This window comes from Schistocerca serialis, chromosome 3 (assembly GCF_023864345.2).
Source record: "Schistocerca serialis cubense isolate TAMUIC-IGC-003099 chromosome 3, iqSchSeri2.2, whole genome shotgun sequence".
Classification (NCBI taxonomy): domain Eukaryota; kingdom Metazoa; phylum Arthropoda; class Insecta; order Orthoptera; family Acrididae; genus Schistocerca; species Schistocerca serialis.
This window is the reverse complement of record NC_064640.1, coordinates 309,797,490-309,823,485: the sequence shown is the minus strand read 5'-3', so window position 1 is coordinate 309,823,485 and position 25,996 is coordinate 309,797,490. Positions and strand designations below refer to the sequence as shown.

The 25,996-nt window shown below is 42.6% G+C and overlaps 1 protein-coding gene across 16 annotated transcripts in view; it reads left to right on the top strand.

The window, feature by feature from the left end:
* Positions 1 to 25,996, top strand: part of LOC126470108 (ensconsin-like) — a 406,217-nt gene that overhangs the window by 109,166 nt on the left and 271,055 nt on the right. For 5 of the 16 annotated variants that reach the window (XM_050097695.1, XM_050097694.1, XM_050097710.1 and 2 more), the window contains exon 1: positions 20,724 to 20,927. The exons of 6 other annotated variants lie outside the window; for them this stretch is intronic. In XM_050097695.1, coding sequence (XP_049953652.1) covers positions 20,753 to 20,927 — 175 coding nt within the window. In that variant the 5' untranslated portion in view covers positions 20,724 to 20,752. Of the gene's footprint in view, positions 1 to 20,722; positions 20,928 to 25,996 lie in introns of those variants that run through there. 5 more of the 16 variants (XM_050097689.1, XM_050097688.1, XM_050097697.1 and 2 more) reach the window with 3 other exon arrangements.

The window sequence follows — 25,996 nt, the reverse complement described above, 5'->3', positions numbered from 1 at the left end:
GGCAGAAAGTCTTTTCAGTTGTTTCTCTGGAGCGCAGTCTTGTATGGAAGTGAAACATGATCGATAGGCAGTTCAGACACGTAGAGAACAGAGGCTTTAGAAATGTGGTAATACAGGAGAATGCTAAAGATTAGGTGGGTACATCGAATAAAAAATGAGGAGGTACTGAATCGAATTGGGGAGCAAAGAAATTTATGACACAGGTTGACTAAAAGGAGAGATCAGTTGAAAAAAACTTCCGGAGTCATCAAGGAATTATTGCTTTGGCAATGGAAAATAGTGAAACTTCCTGACAGATTAAAATTGCGTTATTGACCGGGGTTCGAACTTGGGACCTTCGTCTTTCGCGGACAAGCGCTTTACCGACTGAGTTATCCAGGCACGACTCACGTCCCGCACTCACAGCTTTACTCCCGCCAGTACCTCTTCTACTATCGTCAGAACTTCACAAGAGTTCATATGCATACCTTGTGGGACTAGCACTTCCTGGAAGAAAGGATGTTGCGGAGACATGGCTTAGACACAGTCTGGGGGATTGTTTCCAGAATAAAGTGTCACTATTCAGTGATGTGTGCGCTGAAAGGCTAAGGTCCCAGGCTCGATTCGTAGTCCCGCGCATAGTTTTATTCAGCCAGAAGTTTTCAGTTCACATTCCGCTCCAGAGTGAAAATTCATTCTGGGAATGAAAGGAAGTGTTGGAGGGGGGATTCTAGAATGATACCATGGCTTGAATACAGTAAGCAGCTTCAAATGGATGTTTGTTGTGCTTGTTATGCAGAGATGAAGAGGGTTGCACAGGGTAGACCAACATTCAGTGCTGCATCATACCAGTCTTCTGACGAAGTCCACAAGACACACACACACAAATAAATTTCTTGCCTGATTTACTTCAGATTTTCACACGATACTCTAATAAACCTTCGGACGGACATGGGCTGCATATTTTTGAACACATATGGTGTATAAATATATATTTAATATCAGTACTACTATGCAAAGACAAATCGATGTTTAAAGTTGTTACCAAAAATCTCGAAAAGTTCGTCACTGATTTAGTTCATATTTTTACACAGTACTCTAGCAAACGTTCGGACGGACATAAGCTACATATTTTTAATATAAATGGTATATAAATATATGTATAATATATAAAAAGTAAACGTTGTTACCAAAATCCCCGAAAAGTTCTTGACTAATTTACTTGAAATTTTTCGCAATAATCTAATAAACATTCGGATAGAGATATGTTACACACTTTTCTAATATATTGATATATAAATGTAATAAAGAGAGACGAAACCTTGATAGCAAAGATCTCGAAAACTTTTTAACTAATTTACTTCAGGTACGCTAATAAACTTTCGGAAGGATATAAGCTTTATATTTTAAATATATATGTAAATATATGTACACTATGTAAAGGGAAACGTTGTTACTAAAAATCTCCAAAAGTTCTTGACCGATTTACTTCAAAAAGGAAATATATATATTTAATTCAGATTTTTACACTGTACGCTAATAATCGGTCGTATGCACATGTTTCTCTCTAAACAACAATTTACAGGTTTGCTGTTAAAAATGGCGCGAGAAAGAAACTGCTGTGATTTACTGTGATGTGAAAATGCGTGGTTTCGTTTTGTTGCACGCAGTCGATTTTAACAGAGAACACGAAAGTTGTAGGCCTGTTTGTGCAAAGCCTTCTAGATAGTCCAGGTGGTTTTGGTTTATGGCGTATTTGCTTATGATTAATATACTACTACGGAATCCAAGTTATTCGAAACTTGGTAATCCAACCCGTTTACAGATTAGAACTATTCGAAATATTGTCATTGAAGCTATTTTCCTCACAGATGTAGCAGCATGGCAGGTCTCTAATATCCCGTATACCAATAATCCCAACTATTTTATTCATTTATTTTGAGCGACTTCAATTCCCATTGAAGGTTTCGTCGGCAACAGCAATAAACAGGGCTCAAGATCAGTGAAACTGTGGAAGAGGAGATGTACAGAATTGGGGGGGGGGGGGGAGAGAACCGGACATAGGGAGGAGGAGGGGGGATGTGGACAGAGAGAGGGGGCAAGAGGAGATGGGCAGAGAGAGGTGGGAAGAGGAGGAGATTGCATGAAAGAAGGAGGAAGAGCAGATGGGCAAGAGAGGTGATGTGGGAGGGGGGAGGAAATGATGAACAGAGAAAGGGGGGAGAAGGAAATTAGGATATATATCCAGTTCCCGTATTTAGCAATTGCGTTGCATTTCCGTGTTCGCTAGTTCTTTTCGTAAGACGTGGGTGCTTCAGATTGAAACAGCGCGGAGTGGCCGCGCAGTTAGAGGCGCCGTGTCATGAATCGCGCGGCCCCTCTCGCCGGAGGTTCGAGTCCTCCCTCGGGCATGGGCGTGTGTGGTGTCCTTAGCGTAAGTTAGTTTAAGTAGTGTGTAAGTCTATGGACCGATTACCTCAGCAGTTTGGTCCCTTAGGAATTCGCACACATTTGAACATTTTTTTTCTTCATATTGATTGATATTCATCAGAGCAGGTTTTATTATTTCGAGAAACAAGCGCAGACGAATCAAGAAATGTACCTGATTTAGAGAATTTCTTGGGAAAACGTTTCCAGTTTTCATTTGATTTCTAATTTCACATTATACCTTATATAATGGCAGTACGCCATCTCTCTAACAAACCTGGCATAAGACAGTGCAGTTCTGTCACGTTTTGTGTTAATGTTTCAAACGCGCTGTTCACTACTTAGCACTCTTGTCCTTATTAAGAAATTTTTAGATTCTTTTGTTGCATTTTACTTTTGTGTTATGTCAATGTGAAATTTCTTTTCTTGAAAATCAGTACTACGTATTGGCACACAACATTTTCAAATTTTTTTCTTGCTGTTTATTTAAGTTACAAAGTGTCCATTAACACTTCTTCTACAGTCCTCGGAATGCAGCTCCATCTCTTGCTCTATAAGCCGTTCTGGGATCGTGTAATACTCGCAGTAGCACGTATTACTAGCCATTCTGTCTGGTCTCTCAAGAGGAGTACCTGAGAACAGTCGCGACGAGTTATGCCATTAGCAAATGGAGTCCTGATTTAGGTTTCCCGTGATTTCCCTAAATCGCTCCAGGCAAATGCCGGGGTGGTTCCTTTGACCATGCACGTCCGACTTCCTTCTCCATCCTTCTCTAACCCGATGAGACCGATGACCACGCTGTTTGGTTTCTTCCTCCCAAATCAACCCAACTCAACCCAACCACTGGCCACTGAGAGATTGATTGCCGCCTGCTGGCGTTGCGGGAACGTGAAGTGGCAAGGAAAGTTTATATATGTGCGGAACAGAGATGAATGGGGAATCATTCTAGTGACGATGCAGGCCGTAAATGGGGAAATTCACTGACGTAAGCGACGTTGACAAAGGGCAGATTATTATGGCTCAGCGCCTGGAAACGAGCAACTCCGAACTAGCGAAGTTGGACGGCTGTTCGCATGATACTGTCGTGAGAATGCATGGAAAGTGATTAAAGGGCGGTGAAACCATAATATGCGACAAGATACTGGACGTCCACGCCTCATCATAGAAGTGGAGGTCTGAGGGCTTGCCCGCTGTAAAGCAAGATATGTGGCGATCTGTGGAAGATCTCACGACAAAGTAAAATTCTGGTGCAGGTAAAAGTGTTTCGGGACAAACGGCTCAGCGTATATCGTTGAACATGGGGCACCGCAGCGGATGCCCCCTACGTGTTTCCATGCTGACCCTACAATATCTGCAATTGTGACATTGCAGTGGGCACTGAGTCATCCGGTTCTGACTATGCAGCAGTGGAAATGTTTCGGATGAATCACATTTCTTGTTATACCAGGTCGATTGCCGTGTCTGGATTCGCCGTCATTCAGGCAAACGTTTGGTCGAAACATCCACCGCACTACGGACGCAGGCCGATGGGCACAGTATTACGCTATGGGGGACTTTCACCTGGGCTTGTATGTGACCGGTGGTGTACTGAAAACCAACTGCATCCCTTCATGCTTGAGATCTTCTCCGACAGCGATGGCATCTTCCAACAGGGTAACTGTCCTTGTCACAAGGCCACCGTTGTGCTACATGGGCTTGAGGAGAGTACCACAAAATTCGTCGCATGATCTGAAACCGATGTAATACATCCAGGACACTATCGGACATCACCTTCGTGGCCACAAACCACCGGCCCGTGGGTACTACGTGACCTGGGCGCACACATGCCACGTAGAATTGGTACTGTATTTCGTTCGAAAGGTGAACCTATAAGCTGTTGAGCAGGTTATTGTAATTTTTTCGTTTATCGGTGTATAATCGTATTAAACCTTAAGGGAACTGATATTATTGAGCGTAAAGACTGTTTGAAGGCTGTGTAAATGTTCTGCAATCAATCATGAAATGAGTCCATCTGAGTTTCTCGCATTTGTTAATTAGCTACACGTTTCGTGCCTCTGTTTATCTCCAGATATTAAAAAGGCGTACAAAGCACTTAAAAACGGTTCCTACCAACAACAGTGCTATTGGATAAATTAACATAGAGGTTGTTTTCTGCAGTTGTCGCGTACATCATTTCTGGAATCTGTGACTGGAATCTTGGACAGTATGTCTCCTCTGTATATCAAAATGAGAATTTTCACTCTATGGAAAAAAGGAAAAAAGACGGAGCAGCACAAAGAAATTGCACAAATTGATTTTCATACGGGTATCGACGGAAAATGCAAAATTGTAGCCGGCCGCTGTGGTCGATCGGTTCTAGGCGCTTCAGTCCGGAACGACGCGGCGGCTACGGTCGCAGGCTCGAATCCTGCCTCGGGCATGGATGTGTGTGACGTCCTTAGGTTGGTTAGGTTTTAGTAGTTCTACGTCTAGGGGACTGATGACCTCAGATGTTAAGTCCCACAGTGGTTAGAGCCATTTTTTGCAAAATTGTAAACTCTGGCGGTCGACGGATGAATGTGTGACGCTTCAGCACAGTTTCAACGCGCAGCTGGCAAGTATAGTAAAGAGGGGACATGTCGATACGAGGGCATAATGTCTTCGCGAATTTCATTCCGTGTACTTATTTGGATAGTAACTGTGTTTTGCATACAGGCGCGTGAACAATATACGCAGACGTCAGCATTTGAGAGAGGACATGTAGTTGGGCGCTCAAAGAAGCCGGTCGGAGTAATCCACGAATCACTCGACATTTGAATAGGAGCGACGCAGGAACGTGTGAACAATGACCGAACACAGTGTCAAGAATGAAGCGGTCGACCTAGGGAGCCGGCAGAATGTGAGGACTGAGCAATCGTCAGAGGGCCACTCAGAGCCCCGTCTTCAGTCATCGGTCTGACGTGCAACGGGTGCCTCAGCGACCATAAAGACCATTAATAAACGGCTCACAGAAAGGCAGCTGACCTCGGAGCGCATCTTGCACCGACTGCCATTGACCTCTGTACGCCAACGAACCCATGTGCAGTGGTGTGGGGCACATTGACTGAAGTAAAATTGTCTTCAGTGATGTGTCCCGCTTCGAACTGAGCCCCGAGGACCAGCGAAGACGTGTCTGGAGACGCAGCGGACATAGGCTGAGAGACCAACATGAATGTCGTGCACCATACGGCCCGACTACTAGGAGTGATGGTCTGGAGTGCATTTCATTTCATAGCAGGATCGCTTTGATTGTCATCCGCGGCACCCTTACAGCACAGCGGTACGTCGACGATATTCTACGCTCCGTTTCGTTGTCCTTCATGGCAAGCCATTCTGGGCTCACATTTTAACAAGATAATGCTTGCCCGCACATGGTGAGAATTTCTGCTGCTTGTCTTCTTGTTTGCCAAACCCTGCCTTAGCCAGAAAGTTTGCCGTATCTCTCTCCTATTAAGAATGTTTGAAGCTTAATGGGCAGGGCCCTACTACCAGCTCGGGATTTTGAAGATGCACCAGTAACTCGCCAATTCGACAGAATTTGGTACGATATCCTTCAGGAGGACATCTAACAGCTCTATCAATAAATGCCAAGCCGAGTAGCTACTTGCATAAGGGCCGGCGATGGACCAGCGCGTTATTCACTTGCTCAATTTGTGAAACTCTTTCTCTTAATAAATCATCCAATTCTTCTGAAATTGCAATCAATTGTTTGTGTGTACATGTTCGTCACATCTTCCGATTTGCGTCCCATTCGGATAATTCCTTTGCGGTGCTTTCTTTTTTTTTCGTAGAGTCTCTATCGGCGTGTTACTTTGGTAGTGACGTATTGCGTATGTGCCCTCATGTTCCTTAGTGGTCGAGCCTCCAGTTCTCCATTCGTCACATGCTATGTTGCTTGGTTGTGGAATTGTTTGTATGTCACGTTTCACTTCTCCACATTCCCACGTAACATTTTCAGATCATTAGCATTTTCGAACCTCATAATAAACTAACATCGAAACTTCACTACGAGACTGACAACGTAAAACATTAGCTACCGTGTCGATCTTTTGAAAGAGTTTGCAATCATACAGAGGTGCTTCATCAGTTCGTACTTTTGGGTCATATAAAATGGTATATGGCATGAAATCCAATTTAAGAAATATTTTAATTATTGCACCAATTTAGCGCAGAGCAGCAGTACTGAATGTGAGTTTGAGGACGAAGATTAAAGTAGACCTTGTTGTTGTCAGCAGGAAATGCTATCCATGAATGGAACACGTTTGTTCCCAAACAAGACATACCGAGTATACTGTAGACATTTGCGCTCTTGTTAGAATATTTTCAGTGCAGTACACATACAAAGATAAATTGGGAGGGGAGGGAGTGAACGGAAGTTTGTAACGGGTCACCAAAGATCATGGATAGTTCATATCAGAATACTCAGAACATATCCCTGAACAATGTCCGAAATTGATTTGACAGGTTTCAGTTTCTCAATGTATTGTAGTATGTTGAAGTTACGATATAATGATGAATAGTGGACTCGTTTTTACAAAAAATTATTAGTAAATCATTATTGTTTGCTGAAAAGACATTACTGCTTCGTTGATGTTAGCGAAAGACAAAGAAATGTTCAAATGTGTGTGAAATCTTATGGGACTTAACTGCTAAGGTCATCAGTCCCTAATCTTACACACTACTTAACCTAAATTATCGTAAGGACTCGAACCTTCGCCGGGACCAGCCGCACAGTTCATGACTGCAGCGCCCTAGACCGCTCGGCTAATCCCGCACGACGAAAGACAAAGACCTACCAAACATGTTGATAAGCTTCGTAGTTCTTCTTGCGTTTTTAATACATAAAGCACTCTAACAATGTGCAACGTAGTAAGTAAAGAAGCATAGATTGGAAGGTCAACCACCATAGCAGCTGGAATAGAAACATATGGCAAGTCAGCGTCAAAATAGGTCCCCATTTTACTTCCAAATCACCATAACAACTTATTGAATATACGTAATTATTCATTCCTACATAATGTTAGAGATTTCATCCAGACATCCACAACAATTTCACGTGCACAACCTTTACATTAATGTACTTAATAGCATTTTTGTTTTATTATTTGGAGTTAATTTCTTGTATATAATTTTTGTGTCTTCAGAGAGCATCACTGATGAGTAAATATAAAAATTATTTAAGTAAAATGAATTTTTAACATTTTTAAATCGATTAATAAGTACAAAAATAATTTCTTGTAGCCCCATACGCATTCCCAAAACCCAATTGTGACTTTTTAATAGTTATGACAATATGTGTAAGATTTAAAATAAAAACCGTGCAGCACTTGTAATGGGTAATACTGAAGAGGTGAGCTATTCATGCATCAGTTATGTATTGCATGTTCCCAACATTTTCTTCGAAGTATTTTCATTACTATTAAAGATTCATAGTCACAAATTTTTCAGGGCTGTCTGTGCAGGTTTGGGAATCTGCATGGATCTAGGAGAAATTATCGTATATGTTTTAGTCTGATGTAAAAATATTTTATACTATAGATTAAATTTTATTTAAATGAGTATTTTAGTCTTTGTAATCGTTTGTGTTTAAATTTTTCAGTCGATTTCAATAATGTTGGTGAGATTACTTCAGAAAATTGCTGTAAATTTGAGGTTTATTTCAGTTTCTGTTCACCTGTCTCAACCAATATCTTCCTTCCCCCTGCGTACATATTCCCGTGAACCATTTGCAACTGCAACAGGAAAAGAGGGAAAATGGTAGTGGTACACTAAGTACCCTAGTGGTACACTAACTACCCTCCACCACATACCAGACAAGAAAGGGAATTAATATTGCCTTGTAATCCAGTTCTTAGCTATGTTTAAAATGTCAAGTGTCTAGCTTTAAAATCAATTGCAAAGTTTGTATTGAAGAGAGATGCCCGTTTGCTCGTGTACCACCTGGAACGCATTCCGAAACAACGTCCACAACACGCCGGTTGTGCAGGGTAACTTACATGTCAGATGCTACACATTTCTGACCCCCAACCCCTATCCCTATGGAACAGTCAGACAGGAGATTGACGTGATAAAAACTTGGTAATAACAAATGGTTCAAATGGCTCTGAGCACTATGGGACTCAACTGCTGTGGTCATAAGTCCCCTAGAACTTAGAACTACTTAAACCTAACTAACCTAAGGACAGCACACAACACCCAGCCATCACGAGGCAGAGAAAATCCCTGACCCCGCCGAGAATCGAACCCGGGAACCCGGGCGTGGGAAGCGAGAACGCTACCGCACGACCACGAGATGCGGGCTTGGTAATAACACATAACATGCTTAGTTGACAAACTATAACATTCGTTATAATACAGTAATGGTGAAACGATTTTGCCATTGTGACAAATGATTAAACAATCACCCTAGCGCCTTGTATAGACTAAGTACTTCCAGTAGCAACGCCAAATAACTACAGTGATAACAACAACATTAACACTTTAAGGAACACTGGTGAATAAACAGGGTGAATCACCTAAAACTTGCGGAAATGAAAAGTGCTGTTGATGTACAGTTTTCACACACTGGATTTGTAGTCAGGTGGTCGTATTGTTAGCCAGTCAACAGATTGTACTAATTCTTAGAAAGTGTATTTTTTGTGCGCACATACACTTTTTTAAATGAAACAATACCTATTGACATCAACAAACTAAAAGTAGGGTAAATTAGAATGTCAGTAGTGTATGCTGCAGGCTTATAGTGCGAGTCGTTTCCGAGATTTCGTGTTTTGAAAAGTTTGCACACCGACACTTGTTCGTGCCAGTCAACCTGCGTAGTTGCGAGGTACGATGTTATGTTGGCTTACAGTGTGCTTGTGTGTTCCTCGAGGGCATTGCGACTTGCTAGTCAGTTAAGTGTGTGACAGTCCAACCAGTAGGCCGTGAGTGGACGATGGGATTTACCAATACAGAAGAAGCCGACATGCTCATGGTATATGGAGATTGTAGGAAGAATGCTGTTCGTTCTTGTACTGTGTGTGCGGTAAGATATCCCAATAGACGTCAACCATCTAGGCAAATTGTTTATCAACCTCGTCAACCAGTTACGTGTCTATGTAAGTGTAACGTCTAGACGTCGTAACATAAGGAAACAAGTGACGATAGAAGAGGAGGAAATTAATACTAGCTCCCTCGCAATAGCATGATGAAGTGGCATGAGTCGGACAAGTGTCCTACGCATTCTCCATCAACTGAGGTTCAGTCCCTATCACATCTCCCTCCATTAGGAGAAGCATGGAAACGATTATGAAAATCGTGTTAACTTCTGTGCATGGATATTAAGGTAGGATACTCCAGATGTATCAAGTATGTTGTTTAATGATGAAGCCACATTTACTAATCATGGCCAGGTAAACCGCCGAAACATGCACTATTGATGTGTTGACAATCCCTCTTGGCTTCGTCTGGCGAAACGTCAGCGTCCATGGAGTGAACCAGTAGCTCCTAGGCCCACGGACCACTGAACGCGGACGGGTATGGTAGTCTCCTAATAGACCATCTTACACAGATATTGGAAGACGTTCCTCTGCAGACTAGGAAGAACCCGTGGTACCAACATGATGGCTGTCCAGTCCATAGTGCACGAAGTACAGCTTCTCTTCGCGAATTGTTTCCAAGACGTTGGATCGTACTCAGAAGACACATACCTTGGCCGTCCCGTTCCCCAGATTTAACGCCAGTAGACTTTTTTCTGTACGCAAAGCTGAAAGACGCTGTCTACAGGGACATAACAACTACACCAGATGATATGGAACGACGTGTTACTGCAGTTTGCTCGGACATCTCCGTCGAAATGCTACCACGTGTGGAGAGTCATTCCATACCAGCCCGGATGTGTATTGCCGCTACTGATGGTCATCTTAACACAATTTGTGATGGTCAATTGTATCGTTACTAGTCAGAATCCACATAACTAGAGTATGCGCTTGTGTTGTTCTTTAACATGTGCTACTACAGGTATTGTACAAGTGTCGATGAGGGATTTGTAAAAAAATACTATATCTCGTAAACGACTCGTACTGGGATCATGCAACAAACACCGCTGCCATTCTAATTTACCCTACTTTTAGTTTGTTAAAAAAAGCGTAAGTTTGCATAAAAAAATACGCTTTCTAAGTATTATTACACACATGAAAGAAAGTTTTGCATCACCTCGGTTCCGAGAGTTCCAGAACCTGTACAGAAAATTGGAATAGAGATCGACATAAACATCATTTCCGCCCTTTTTATTGACCATGAAAACCACACATTGCATGTTGTACCACCATACAGCAAGACCTTCAGAGGTGGTGATCCAGATTGCTGTACACGCCGGTACCTCTAATATCCAGTAGCACGTCCTCTTGCATTGATGCATGCCTGTGTTCGTCGTGGCATACTATCCACAAGTTCATTAAGGCACTGTTGGTCCAGATTGTCTCACTCGTCAACGGCGATTCGGCGTAGATCCCTCAAAGTAGTTGGTGGATCACGTCGTCCATAAACAGCCCTTTTCGATCTATCGCAGGCATGTTCGAGAGGGTTAGTGTCTGGAGAACATGCTGACCAATGTAGTCGAGCTATGTCGTGAACGCCGGCCGGTGTGGACGAGCGGTTCTAGGCGCTACAGTCTGGAGCCGCGCGACCGCTACGGTCGCAGGTTCGAATCCTGCCTCGGACATGGATGTGTGTGATGTCCTTAAGTTAGTTAGGTTTAAGTAGTTCTAAGTTCTAGGCGACTGATGACCTCAGCTGTTAAGTCCCATAGTGCTCAGAGCCATTTGAACCATTTGAACATTTGATGTCGTTAACCTGAAGGAAATCATTCACAATATGTGCACGATGGGGACGCGAATTGTCGTCCATGAAGACGAATACCTAGCCAATATGCTGCCGATATGGTTGCACTATCGGTCGGAGGATGGCATTCATGTATCGTACAGCCGTTACGGCGCCTTCGAAGACCACCAGCGGCGTACGTCGGCCCCATATAATGCCACCCCAAAACATCAGCACTCGCTGGACAGTGTGTCTAATGCGTTTAGCCTGGCCGAGTTGCTTCCAGACACGTCTCCGACGATTGTCTGGTTGAAGGCATATGCGACACTCATCGGTGATGCCAATCCTGAGCGGTCCATTCGGCATGTTGTTGGGCCCATCTGTACAGCGCTGCATGGTGTCGTGGTTGCAAAGATGGACCTCGCCATGGACGTCGGGAGTTAAGTTGCGCCTCATGCAGCCTATTGCGCACAGTTTGAGTCGTAACACGACCATTATTCAGCATGGTGGCGTTGCTGTCAGGGTTCCTCCGAGCCATAAACCGTAGGTAGCGGTCATCCACTGCAGTAGTAGCCCTTAGGCGGACTAAGTGAGGCATGTCATCTACAGTTCCTGTCTCTATCTTCCCTTCTTGAAATCCCTTCCTGTCACAAAGTAACAATGCGGACGCGATCGAACCGCGTTATTGACTGTCTAGGCATGGTTGAACTACAGATAACACGAGCCGTGTACCACCATCCTGGCGGAATCACTGGAACTGATCGGCTGTCGGACCCCCTCCGTCTAATAGGCGCTGCTCATGCATGGTTGTTTACATATTTGGGCGGGTTTAGTGACATCTCTGAACAGTCAAAGAGAGTGTGTCTGTGATACAGTATCCACAGTCAACGCCTATATTCAGGAGTTCTGGGAACCGGGGTGACGCAAAACTTTTTTTGATGTGTGTATAATCTGTTGATTGACTAGCAATACGAGCCCCTGACTACCAATCTATTCTGTGAAAACTGCACATCCGTAGCACCTTCCATTTCCGCAATATTTGCGGTTCAAGTTTTAGGTGATTCACCCTGTATATACCACTGGAACTGCTATGTATATTTTTTTCCTCCTGATTCATTGCTGTCAATTTTTACCATGCCATACCTCATGGTGGACATACAAATAAACAATAAATTTAGCGGTTGTATTGCCGGCCGGGTTGGCCGAGCGGTTCTAGGCGCTACATCTGGAACCGCGCGAACGCTACGGTCGCAGGTTCGAATCCTGCCTCGGGCATGGATGTGTGTGATGTCCTTAGGTTAGTTAGGTTTAAGTAGTTGTAAGTTCTAGGGAACTAATGACCTCAGCAGTTAAGTCCCATAGTGCTCAGAACCATTTGGGCGGTTGCATTTATTATTATTCCCAAAGAATACATACTATGATGTATTTCAGTGTTATGCTGGAAAAAAAACATTTTGCCACCTAAAGGGTTAATAATACACTGTCTGACAAAAAAAGTTGAAGCATTCAAAAGGGAAGGAGGAAATGAAATAAAACATCACGGGTTGAGAGGTTGTTATTTCAGTGATTATAAAATCGAGTCAAATTTACAAAGAACCTGGCAGCATGAGCCCACTTATCATTATGACGTTGCACCTCTCTGGTCTGTATGCATACACTGATTCGGATGGGAAAGGGTGTTATAAAGTCGTTGAATCTTCTCCTGGGACAAGCTGGTATACAGATTGTTACTGGTCCTTTATATCCCACAGAAGCTGTATTGGAAACAGATCTGGGATCTTGTAGGGTTATGGGAGTATCTCAACATGTCGCAAACAGTTCATAGAGACACATGCCACGTGTGAACGTGTATTGTCCTGTTGAAAAATGACACCACGACATTGTCACAAAAAGTAAGACATGAGGCAAGATGCATATCTTGCAGTCATACCCAATGCCGTCCCAAACTATGACGCTTGGAGTAACACCGCTGTGCCTCTCCAAATCATTGGAAGAATGGGATCTCTCTCTAGGTCACCGAACTACTCGCCGATGATGGTCGTGTCGTCCGTGATAGTGCAGAACCCCGAGTCATTTCTGAACACGATGCGACACAGCTCGTCAGCACTGCGTGCTTCACGGTCACCACACCTTTCCAAACGCAGCCGTTTGTGTTAAGACGCGAACGGCAGCCTACGCAGGGGACAGTAATTGCTTGGCCCGGATGCTGTTAGTCACCGACCAGTGGTACGAGATGACACAGAATGTTGCGGGGAATCAAGTATTTGTTACCGGATTTGTGACGATTCTTCCTTGTAGTGGTCAGATGTGGTCGCCTGGAACCTTCACGATCCATGAAGTCCAAAACCAGGCCAGGGTCCATCCGAATCCTCCAAAAATCTGGAAATCGTACGATTCGACGAGCTGACCAAGCGGAGACCCATAATGAAGCTCCTTTCAAACTCGGCAAGTTGCTGGTAACGCTGTCTCATGGAACTGCTCGGGGTCTGCGTGCCTTCTCAGTGATCACTCAACTTCTGACGCTGTTCACATCCCTTAGAACTGCAACTATGATGTACATCTACATATACATCTACGTGATTACCCTGCTATTCACAATTACGTGCCTGGCAGAGGGTTCAGCGAACCACCTTCAATCTGTCGCTGTACCGTTCCTCTCTCGAACGGCGCGCAAGAAAAACGAGCACTTAAATTTTTCTGTGCGAGCCCTCTTATTTTATCGTTATGATCATTTCTCCCTATGTAGGTGGGTGCCAACAGAATGTTTTCGCAATCAGAGGCGAAAACTGGTGATTGAAATTTCATGAGAAGATCCCATCGTAACGAAAAACGCCTTTGTTTTAATGATTGTCACTCCAATTCACATATCATGTCTGTGGCACTATCTCCCCTATTCCGCGATAATACAAAACGAGCCGCCCTTCTTTGTACTTTTCCGATGTCATCCGTCAGTCCCATCTGATGCGGATCCCACACTGCACAGCAATACTCCAGAATAGGGCGGACAAGTGTGGTGTATGCAGTCTCTGTAGTAGACCTGTTGCACCTTCTAAGTGTTCTGCCAATGAATCGCAGTCTTTGGTTTGCTCTACCCATAACATTATCTATGTGATCGTTCCAATTTAGGTTAGTTTTAATTGTAATCCCTAAGTATTTAATTGAATTTACAGCCTTCAGATTTGTATGACTTATCGCGTAATCGAAATTTAGCGGATTTCTTTTAGTACTCATATGAATAACTTGACGCTTTTATTTATTCAGGGTCTATTGCTACTTTTCGTACCACACAGATATCCTATCTAAATCATTTTGCAATTAATTTTGGTCATCTGATGACTTTACAAGGTGTAAATGACAGAATCATCTGCAAATAATGTAAGAGGGCTACTCAGATTTTCTCCTATGGTGTTAATATTGATCAGGAACAATAGAGGGCCTATAACACTTCCTTGAGGAACACCGGATATTACTTCTGTTTTACTCGATGACTTTCCGTCTATTACTACGAACTGTGATCACGCGAACATCTATCGATAACGGCACTGTGACTGTTAGTTGAGTCCGAATCTTAACAGATTATAAAGGACATACTTCGGCTGTCTCAGTAATATTAGATGGCATGTGGCAACACAAGGGAAACTGAAACGCAACGTTACATCTACATTCATGTCCTTCAGCCCACTTCATAATGTGTGATGCATTTGCCTTCAAGCAGGCTCCTCCACAGTGTCTCAACACATGGTAGTTGCAAATTACGAAAATAGACTAATGTTTGTGAAAATTCCGACAGCTCAAAGGAATAGCGTGAATAAAGCGAGACTGGGAGGATGTGAAGAACTGGGCACGGTGTACCAGGAATTAGTGATAAGCGTTGTATGAGAGATAGTCATGCAGCCGCATCAGCACTCTCACTTTTGCCAGTCAGTCAGCGAACGGCCATAAATAAAGTGGAAGCGTCAAAGCAAGTGTCAGTACTCCTCGTCGACTACGGTATCTGTCTGTGAGTGAGCTCGAATGAGGCATTTAGATCTGTTTCCTGGAATGGGTTTGTCATGTCATGAGTTTTCGCCCCGGCCAGGCATGTCGCTACGGCTTTGATGTCTCTGTGAACTCAGCTGATACCAAGGAGCTATACACAGTAACGGGCAGGTACTGATACACACAATGTAAGAACAGAACAAAATCATTACTATCTTTTGCACATGACGGTAACATTGTAAAAGAATGGACAGCTTCTTCCACAACACAGTGGTTCTACTAAGGGAGCGGATATCTCTGCGTCTACAGTTCGGCGCTGTCTAAGGTGGCACTGGTGGCCAGTGTAACGATTTTCATTGTCCAGAAACTACAACCTCAACGGTTCAGGTTGCTGTGAGTGAGTGAGTGATTGCCACCACTGAAGTGCTAAGTTGAAAAAAGTAAGCTTGTGATGTTTGAGGCGTCAGTGGTTACGATCATCGAATAGACCCGTACGTATTGTTGGCAATCTGAACAGCAACTGCTACGACATCGAAGTTTTAGAGCCAGAGATAATGTGCTCCGCCAGGAAACTGTACACGACTTTTTATTGCGCGGCCACATGTGGCGAGGACTGTGCAAGCTTTCTTCGGTGAACAACGCGTACCACTGCCTCCCTGACTTAAACATTCGCAACACATGTTGGATATAGAATTGTGAAGCTTCACGCCATACTGAATTCTCAAGCACAGTTTCTTTATTGTCATGTACATTGTTTGTGCTCCGTTTTGATATTGCAGTTTGCATAAATATTATGTAGATATTATGCTGTAATTACCATCAATGTGTACAATGACCATATGCTCAAGAGGTCCTACAATATCTGAAATAGACACTTCCCTCTTGTAGAAGAGCAGTATATTTTAATCCTTTCCTGCACAGACTACGAAAACTGTACCAAAGAATCTAATATTTGTGGAGAATATTACCAAAGTAATTGTAACAGTAGTGCATTGTAGTACGCACATTTATTTTAATTTATGTACAGTACACAAGTGGGAATTCTGAGTCCCGTCAGGACATATTCATCGTATCCGATCGGGTTATTAACTTATTGCATTGTTAATATCAGTTTAAATGAACTAAAACAATACGAAATCCGATTATAAACATCAAAACACACAATACTGTCCTTTCATGTCAGCAGGACCCGTACTTTCTTATGGCGAAATGAATAACACAGTGGTACGACAGTCTGTCGTTTTGTGTCCTCTGTGGACACAGATACTGGATTACCACGGCCAAAGAGTTTCCTACAGAGGTGCACAAACGTTCAGACAGGATTTGATTGCGTGAATTCAACTACATGCTGCTTTGTGACTCTAGAGAGTGAATGGTCTTTTAAGTCTGCTCGGGCAGGAAAGGGTTAAGTAATGTGCTGTTAGTACTGGCAGAGTATGACGGTTACTGCTTATAAAACTCTGGTGCATGAATTGTGTAAAAGGACTAACCTTCAGTTTAAGCCGCATAAAATGTTTAACGGCACTGAAGTTACAGTGCCTCACCAAAACCCATGCAATACTAACGCAAGTTTAATAGTGCAAGGCGCTCTCTTTCAGATTTGACTGTCCTATTTGGTTCCCTACTAACTCAGTTTTGCGACACTCACCTAAGATTTTTGAACCACTACTTGCATTTTGTGGCCGGGGTAAGGTTTAACTATGAGATTATATGAAACAGTACTTCATCGACAGAAGAAAGGTACGGGGTGAAATGGTACCCCAGCCTTTTATATCATTAGCAGTTCCTCATCTTCACGTTATAGTTTAATGTGGTGTTACTGTTGTGAAATACGACATTTCATATGGTACGAGATGTGCTACAGTAACCTTACTTACATTTTCAGAAATTAAAAGTTGTAAGCTCAACAAATTTTGCAGTTTCATTGAAATGTTGTGCTAATTGAAGGACATATATCATAGTAACTGATGAATTACTTTACATACGCTGAAGTGATGGAACTAACGTAACAATAAAAATAGCAATAAAAATATTGGAGTCTCAAGAAAAAGTCTACTTTAGTAGTAAGCTGTTAGATCACTTTGTTCTGTGGTCATATAAGTGTAAGAAATCATGTATCTTTACACAATATACTAATTAGGAAGCGCCATTTAAAAATGTGACGTGTTTAACTCAGGGTACTCGTTCACTTCTGTAACTGATCAATATATTACTCAGGTCGGAATTTGAGCATAATGCAATCCATGCTGAATCATAGAAACGGACAGGGAATTGTTGTCTTACGCTAGAATCATATCTGCTTGTGGGGCTCCTTTTCGTAAGGAGATATTTATTTTGGTATATGGTCGTATATTTAAATACAAATGTTGCGACTACGACTAGGTGACAACATTATTATGATATTATTTATGTCGTAATTGTATCGAGAAAGCCATTTTAACACTTATCACACCAAGAAAAGCTTCGAGGCCCGGCATAAACGCTTCGCGTCCAATGGCGCAGACATTAAACGTTGACAGTATGAAGAGGATGTAGTGTTATACGCGTTGCTGTGCCGTATACCTAGCACCTGCTCTGAACGTCTTTATTTGACGTTAATGACACGGTCGGTGCTGTTCTTCGGCGCCTGCGCACCGTGCTTATCTTAATGAACGTATATTGTGCAGCATGGGTGCTGCTGCGGACGGCACTCATTAAAGCTTATGACTCGGTCTTTCTATCGCGAAATTAATGAAAACGTCCCAAAAAGTAGAGCAGAACGCGGTCACTGTACCGTAATGTGTTGGCTTGTTGGCTCTGCAGTAATTACTGACGGTTACGGCGAACTTTCTTGTAGTGCTTTGGATGGCGGTAAATCGCTGCCTCTGTGGGAGACTTTCTAAAGCTGATTTTCACGTCCCTCGTTCGCCTGTTGTATTCCAAAACTGTTTTCACTTTGATTTGTCATATAATCCTCTGTAAAATCGCAATCTACATTGGACTGTTACTTTTGTACCTGCATGAGCTGATACGACCATTGCATAGTGCTGTATAGTATTAAATTTCCTCTTTAAGAAATTTATGGCATCAGATTTAAGAAAGTTTGCATTTAAGATGCTTAAAGTAGTTATATGCAATTTACGGACGCAATGGAAATGGTGATTTTCCGGGGCTTACGAGAAACCCCTTTTTAAGATTTCGTTCTCGGTAAGTTTTACTATTGTGCATAATTTACAGCGATAGTACTTACTCGACACGTTGCATAATGCTGACTTGTTTAAGGGTATACATTGCTTATCTCAAGGTGGCGCATGGCGTAGCGTGAAATGTGACATACATGTTCTGCTGTATCTTCAACAATTGGCGAACGTTACGACTGTTCCTGCAGTTACGTTTGCTCCTGCCACTCCCCTGTTCTGTCACTGGCGTAATGAATTTTGCGATATGTTTGTCAGTGCTTGTCACTAACACCACTATTGAATGAAAATGTGTTGTAAAATCTTCGACGATATATTTTCTCTCCGACATGCACGAGATAACTTACTGGAAAGTACTTTTAGCAAAATCACCTTGTATTCTATCACAATTTGTTCTTTGTGAATAAGGAAGTTCTAACAAGGCCAAAAATTAATAGACTACACACGAGATGTCTATAGTTACTAGCTTTTGCAAAAACCACTGAGCAGGATTGACCTCCTTTCTTTTTCTCCGGCCCACAACTCACTGGCGTGAAATGCCTTGCAATGAACACTTTGCAACGTTAAGCGACTCTAATTTAAACCACCTGGACTCTGGTTTCCGTATCTTCGAACGGTGGCTGCTTTAGTAGAACATCTGGCAATATTAGATACTGCGAATTTATCCCTTGCAACGCTATCCCATTTTCGCTAACTAACGCAACTAGCGCTAACTAACGCAACTAGCATTTCAGGGATACGCAATGTGTCTCATCGTACTGTTTTAGACGAAGAAAATAATATTCTGAGCATTGTTTCTTATGACTCAAGAACTTGAAGGATTTAGTTGAAGATTTAAATAATTGTTTCATTACCTCCAAGTTGACGAATTTTCCCTCTAATGCGTTTTTATTCAGTCGTACCAGTGACAGGTTTCTTATTGTCTCAGCAAATTATTCCTCATCACATTGTCACTCCTTTTTTCTCTTTGGCAACGAAATGTGTGAAGTTTACTTTCAATTTTCAAAGCAGAAAGCGAACAAAACACTCCTCCAAATACGTATATGCTATCGAGAATATTTAAATGAAAGAGTCGTCTTATGAAGTCGTATTTCGTTTTGTTTTCTGCCTGGAAAGGGGCAAAGGACAGATTGAGCATATTTCTGGCGTTTGGTACCTTTTTAGCGCGGGCTGTTTCCGGATATCAAACCGCCCACTAAATTGCTTCCTGCTTCGCAGTTATACTATTATTTTAATGTTAGTATTGGGATGGTGTTGCACGCTCTTTTATGCGTACGTTAGAAGAGATTCTGTTGCGAATTCCCTTGGCGGTGAGATTAATGTTGATACCGACGTCACTGGAATATGAATGAAGATAACAAAATTTTAGAGACGGCAACTGTATTCAAGAACGTGTTCACGAGTTATCCCGAAGAGAATGTGTGAAACGAGGAAGAACGTGAGCACGCTGGCCAAACTTAAAATCAGAGTTGGATTTGTCCAAGTTGAGGTCTCCCATGTCAATAAGTTTAAAATATCCTCATTATGTTTCTTCCACCAACTTTTCAAAAAATCTTAGCTGCATGTAGAGAAGCCAGTACCACACCTCTGTCTTAAATATCTGTACCTTCCGTGTTACACTACTACTCGTAGTAATCTGAAAGTGTTTCAGTATTCGCGCCGTTCATCTAGACTGAAGGAATGACTGAGTGATTTTCACCCACCATTTCTGAATTATATGGGGTTTCTTCTTGTAAGACTGCAATGAGAAAAAAGATCTAGACTTCTTTATTCTGAGTTATGCAAGAAGGGCAGTTACAAAGTTTTAGTTGCAAAGTGCTGATGGTCTTCACCATTTTGTTTTGGCTCCCCTAGTGACGGGTTGCCGTGCTGTCTCGAGGATATTTCAGTGTATACCAGGAAAGCTAACAAAAAAGTAATTTTATTTTTCAGGGTGATAGTTAACATTTCAAGACTTCCCCTCGCAAATTTTTAGAATTAAATTTATTTATTGCGCAGCTGTACACGATCTAGATTTTTGTTGTTGCCAACAGTACAGATCTAGTCTCAAATCTTTTAGATGAACCCAATTAATTAATTTACTTTAGTGTCTCAGTCGGTGCCGCCTCCAAATCCTATTATTTAATTGTGTGAGTCATCGTTACGTGGATCAAGTGCTATACGTTGACGCGCGCTGGAGAGAAATTGTGCTCCGCATCGAGACCGAATGCAGGATCAGCGTTCTGTACCTCTCACTGTATTCGAAAAGTAGCGCTGCCTGTTCGGCTGTTGTCGGTAGCTGTCGGCTGGCGTCGGTGAGCTAGGTTCCGGGCTGGACGCCGCCGTGAGCTGGCTGCAGCGGCGAGCGGCCAGTCTGCGATAATGAGTGCCCTCGCGCCATGCTGAAGGCGGCTGCGAGGCGCAAGCCGGGCCCGCAGGAGGGCATAGACCACCTGTTCCTCCTGCCAGAGAGGGCGCTCGCCATGGACAGTGGCCGTCTGCAACAGGACTTGGCGGGGCTCGACTTCAGCGTGCGCGTGCTGCACTCGGCGCCCCAGGGTAACGTCTGGCTCTGTGAGTGTGTGCCAACATTCTCTCTGTTGACTAACACGCGATAACGAACCTTCGTGCGTCGTCTGCTCCTTTGTGCAATTTATCGTCGCGGCTCTCCGGGTGACGGTTTCATTACTGCTTGTAAGATTTATTGAGTATACATATGTACGTAATTGTTACACATAATTACGCGCTTTTCACGTATCAGTAACGGTAAAAAAACGAACAAAGTTTAAATTTTCATTATAGACGAAGCCATTTCCATAAAGCAGAAGGATGACGTTTATTGCTTCTTCGATTATTATTTGTACATTTAGGAGTTTTTATTTTCCTAAGCTGTGAAAACGTCTCGGGATTTCTCTTTTGCCCACGTGAGTGTACACAGTTAGTACAGTTATATTTCTCATTTAAAATCTACTTATTTTACAAGGATGTAAATGCTTACATAGCAGTTACGAACGCTATAGCGCTTCTTGTATGCCCAGCTACGAATGACAAACTTAGCAGACTGGCAAATGCGCATATGACCGTATTAGCGGTAATTTAACTTCCTTTTTAGCTCAGATGCGTAGTGCGTGACACTGAAAGTGCTAACTGTCGCCGAGATGCACAGTAGTGTTCGCAATACTAACAGCAGTCGTGTTTCACAGAACGAACAAGTAACCTTGGCAGATATCATTCTATAAAAATTGTGCAGTTAGAGGTAGTATAATAATTGACTTTTTCTATGCGCGTGCGCGAAAGAAATGAAACCAGTAAATCCAGTCTTTGCCAACACCTCTAACATAGAAACAAGATTCATATAATAATTTAAGAATGTTTGTGTGAACTGAACATGACTGTGTTGACCAAATGTCGTTATCTTCTGTCAACTGCACGGGAAAATATGGAGTTTCGAGCGATGATTGGCATCAGTCAAAATAAAGAAAAGAGAATATTAATATCTTATCTGTTTGGCAAAAAGTACTATACATGTCAACTTTCATAGCACACAAGTTTAAGTATGTCATGCGTGATATGTATTTGGAAAGGTGTGAGTGTATGGTTGCTATACCTTAGCTTTCGACAGGGATGCCGGATGCTTGGGAGTATTTTGCGATAGTGCACTAGTAATAGAAGCAATAAAAGGAACCGCATAAAATCAGATCCTGGATTCCTACCACGGTAAACGTCTAGTCATCTTGCTGAGGTGTTTTTTTTTCTTTTTCGACGAAAAATTCGGGAACAATGGAAAAAAGAACAGATCTAGAGGAACTGTTTAAAACTTAACAAGCCAGTGGTATGATAAGACAACATCAAACATCTCAAATATCTATGCAGAGGTTTTTCATGCAGGCAAACGAACTGTCCTGAGAAGTTAAGAAAAGAGAACAAAGATGAAAAGAGAAACATAGTTACGCTTAAATAGAAGCGGCAGCGTACTAATCGACTGATGGTTGGGTTCTTCGAGGTTTCCAAAGCTTAATATTTGCTTTTAAAAAGCGGGACTATGCGTAATTTTATTCGAGTTATCCATTGAACGACAACTAACATTGTATTCATTAATAATAATAATAATAATAATAACACTGACGTTATGTTGCACAGTGAAATCAGACAATTCTTCAATAGTTTACCTCAACGATCGTATCTCTCTCTCTTTATCCATTGATATTTGCGATATTGTAGTGTTGACACCGATCAAGTATCCCTATGTCAACGATTTACCATCCCAGATATGTACCAGGGAATTTAAGCTACGTCCTTCTAACCTCCCAACAGCAAATGATTCGTTTATTAGCGCTTTTCCAGACTCGTACCCTTTTTCCCCATACGTTTTCTCACTTTGAAAAATGCGTATTTAAAGATAGACAAGGGGAAAGATTACAAAGACTTATTCTCTGTGGAGTTAATTGTGCAAACGTATCAGTGAAAGTTTTTTTTCTTTCAGAGCTGCATATTATACACAATCGGTGTGAGCAGCAGTAGTCCAACGGTTTTACCAGAAACAAGTGTAATAGAATAAGATTACACTGTGCTTGAAACATTTTATGTTTTTCAGAAAGAACAGCGTTCAATCCATGGTTGAACGGTGTAATACCTGTATCGAAATGCTTTCGTCAGTGGGTCACCGACCGAATCTGTATTGCATCCTTATGCAGCTTAGCTTGTGCTCTAACAGAGAGAGAAACAACTAGAGGCAGGAACCTTTGCATGAATACGAGACTTTTCAAATTTAATTTGCATCAGTAGGCAATGCTAAAGCTATTCACTATTGCTTTATTTGTTAGTACACACACACACACACACACACACACACACACACACACACACACACACACACACACACACAGCATTCATAGTTCCGTTCCCTCTTTTTTGTTACGCTGTCGCTAGATGAAATTTGGAGATTACGATAAGCAGATCATACTCCGGTAGTGAGTATAAAAAAATTGTCTGTTTTTGGTAACTAAATATTTCGTGTTAATAGTTTGGTGTAGCTGAGATATGGATATAAAGCTTTGTCTAGCCTCGACGAACTGGCTGCCAAGAGCTTTTATAACTGTCATGTTCTCATGGTTCATTATTCCAGAAAACTGCGTACAGAAAGCAAGGTTATTGGTGCTGTGTGTCAGCTGCCCGCCAGCAGGGTTCTCGGACCGGGGCGTTGTAGTGACATTATTGCGCGGTGAGTCGTCGCCGCTTAACGGGAACCACAGACCGGCTTTGTCCGTAGCGCCTGGCGGACGCTGGGAGAGTTTTGTTTGCATTTTTACTATCATTTACTTCTTACGTTGATACTGTGGTAACCTACAACAAAGGGAGGAAGATTTAACGCCCCGTTGACGACGAGGTAATTCGGGATCCAGTTCAAACTCGGATTGGAGATATATATGGGAGTAACTTCGCTGTGTTCTTTCTAAAGGAACGACCTAGGTTCTTGCCTTAAATAATGTGGGGAAGCCTAAATCTGGATGACCGGAGGGAAATTTAATCTGCCGTCCTCCCGAATCCTTACCACTGCGCCACCGCTCTCGGTAACCCAAAACAGTTTCGGTATGCATGTCGTCCTTTGAATAATGGAAACCTAAACAGCGTGATGCGATAAAGGCACATTTTTGGTGGTGGAGATTGAAAAACAGTTTCTAAATAATCTTTTTAGGATAGTTGTCACTGCGCTTATACGCCAGTGATGATCTCAGATTGGGGAAAGAACAAAGGTACAAGCGTATAATGAGTATCCAGAGTTCGAAGTTATAACGAGTTTCCGTAGATATAAATGGTTTTAGACTGGTATAATTTTATAGTTGCAAATGAGTTCAATTGGTGTATCTAAATGACTCTTTTAGATTTAGAGACGTGTAAATTTTATTCTGGTCTAGCTAAACACTGAGCTGACGCTAATTTGGAAAAGTAATCACTGCACTCGTATTTTCACTTCATGAAGCCATCCAATAACATCAATAATCGGGGCTACCTGCTGGCAGTATTGCAGACTTACTTTGCAGTCTCCCGCCAAGTCTTTGTTCCGCTAAATCTCCTTATTCGGCTATTCCCTGATGTTTCCAGTGAGAGGAATCGTCCTTGACTGCTGCTTCTAAAGTGAAAACGAAGACCAGAAGTACATACCTGCTCACAGCGGAAGGGGGAGAACCTCTAACTTTTTAATGACAGGGCTTCAGTTTGAGGGAATAAATGGTGAGTCGGCTGGCCTACAGGACAGTGAAGATACTCATCCGAATGCAATGAAGTCTGGTGCGGGAACGCTGGTCACCGGCCTTGGCTAGCTCCGCCCCCTGCAGGCTGGTTTGCAGGCAACTTTTCGCCGGTACCTCCTTCACGCGGCACTGCCTGTCAAGATTTCTCCTCCTGCTGGCGTGTGACGGCGCACAGTTGCACAACAGGAAATTGTCACAGCATCCGTCTGCTGTTCTGTAACGGCGTCTCGATATGCATTTTGACGGCTCGAATACTTTTCGACGTGGTTAGAGGACTTTTTTCGTATATTGGATACCGATCTCTCCCTGTATAAATTTTAGCTTCTCTTTTGCAATAGTTTTCCTTACTGGTGCAAAAATAGGAGAAATCTTTGTTGGACGGGAAAGGAAGCAAACTGTTTAGCGAAGGGCACATTAACCTAACACTAGCTACACAAGGAACAGTTAGCGCTTGTTCTCCAGGTCGCAAGAGATAACTTCTTTGTACTAGCAAATAACGTTGTCACTATACGGCATACTGCTATCGTTAAGCGAAGTGATTACGCTCTGAGTCGGTGCTTTATTCTCAGAAGGTGTAGTTTCGGTGGGTATGAGAAACAAGGCCGAAAGTTTTCACTATACTGTCCTTTGTGTGTGTTTGGTAAAGAACCTGCAGTTGTTCCTTATCAGAATTGTCACGCAGTATTCTTATGTGTCTTGCTGCAGCCGTTGTTTCACAATACTCACAGTGCTGTAGCTGGAGATGGAACGTGGCAGTGTAAAAATCTATACGTGATCCTCACCAGGGAACCAGGATACCGGGAAGTCACATTTGTATTTTACTACGTTTTCCGATGGTACCTGAAATGAGAATCAGTTTCGTGAAAACTTGAAGTATCTAGCTTTGAAACTGAAGTTCAAAACTGGTTCAAATGGCTCTGAGCACTGTGGGACTTAACTTCTGAGGTCATCGGCCACCTAGAACTTAGAACTAGTTAAACCTAACTAACCTAAGGACATCACAAACATCCATGCCCGAGGCAGGATTCGAACCTGCGACCGTAGCGGTCTTGCGGTTCTAGACTGCAGCGCCTTTAACCGCAGGGCCACTTCGGCCGGCACACACACACACAGGGAAAGGTTGTATGTTGCGTGAATCCTGATATAGTTAAAATCACATGTATTGTATGCAAACTTGAGTTAAGTTTCCGGTTGTCGATAAAGGCGTTAGACAGCTAGCAGTTTCAACAGTGATGAGAAAAAATTGCCCCTTCCCCGCCGCCCAATATGCCTGTGTTGTACTATACTGTATTGACACTCACATAGGAGTGCTTGAAGAAAATTAAAGAAAAAGAGTCATCAGAATGGCTGACTAGGAATTTGAACAAGACTCCTGGCGATTACGGCCCGCGG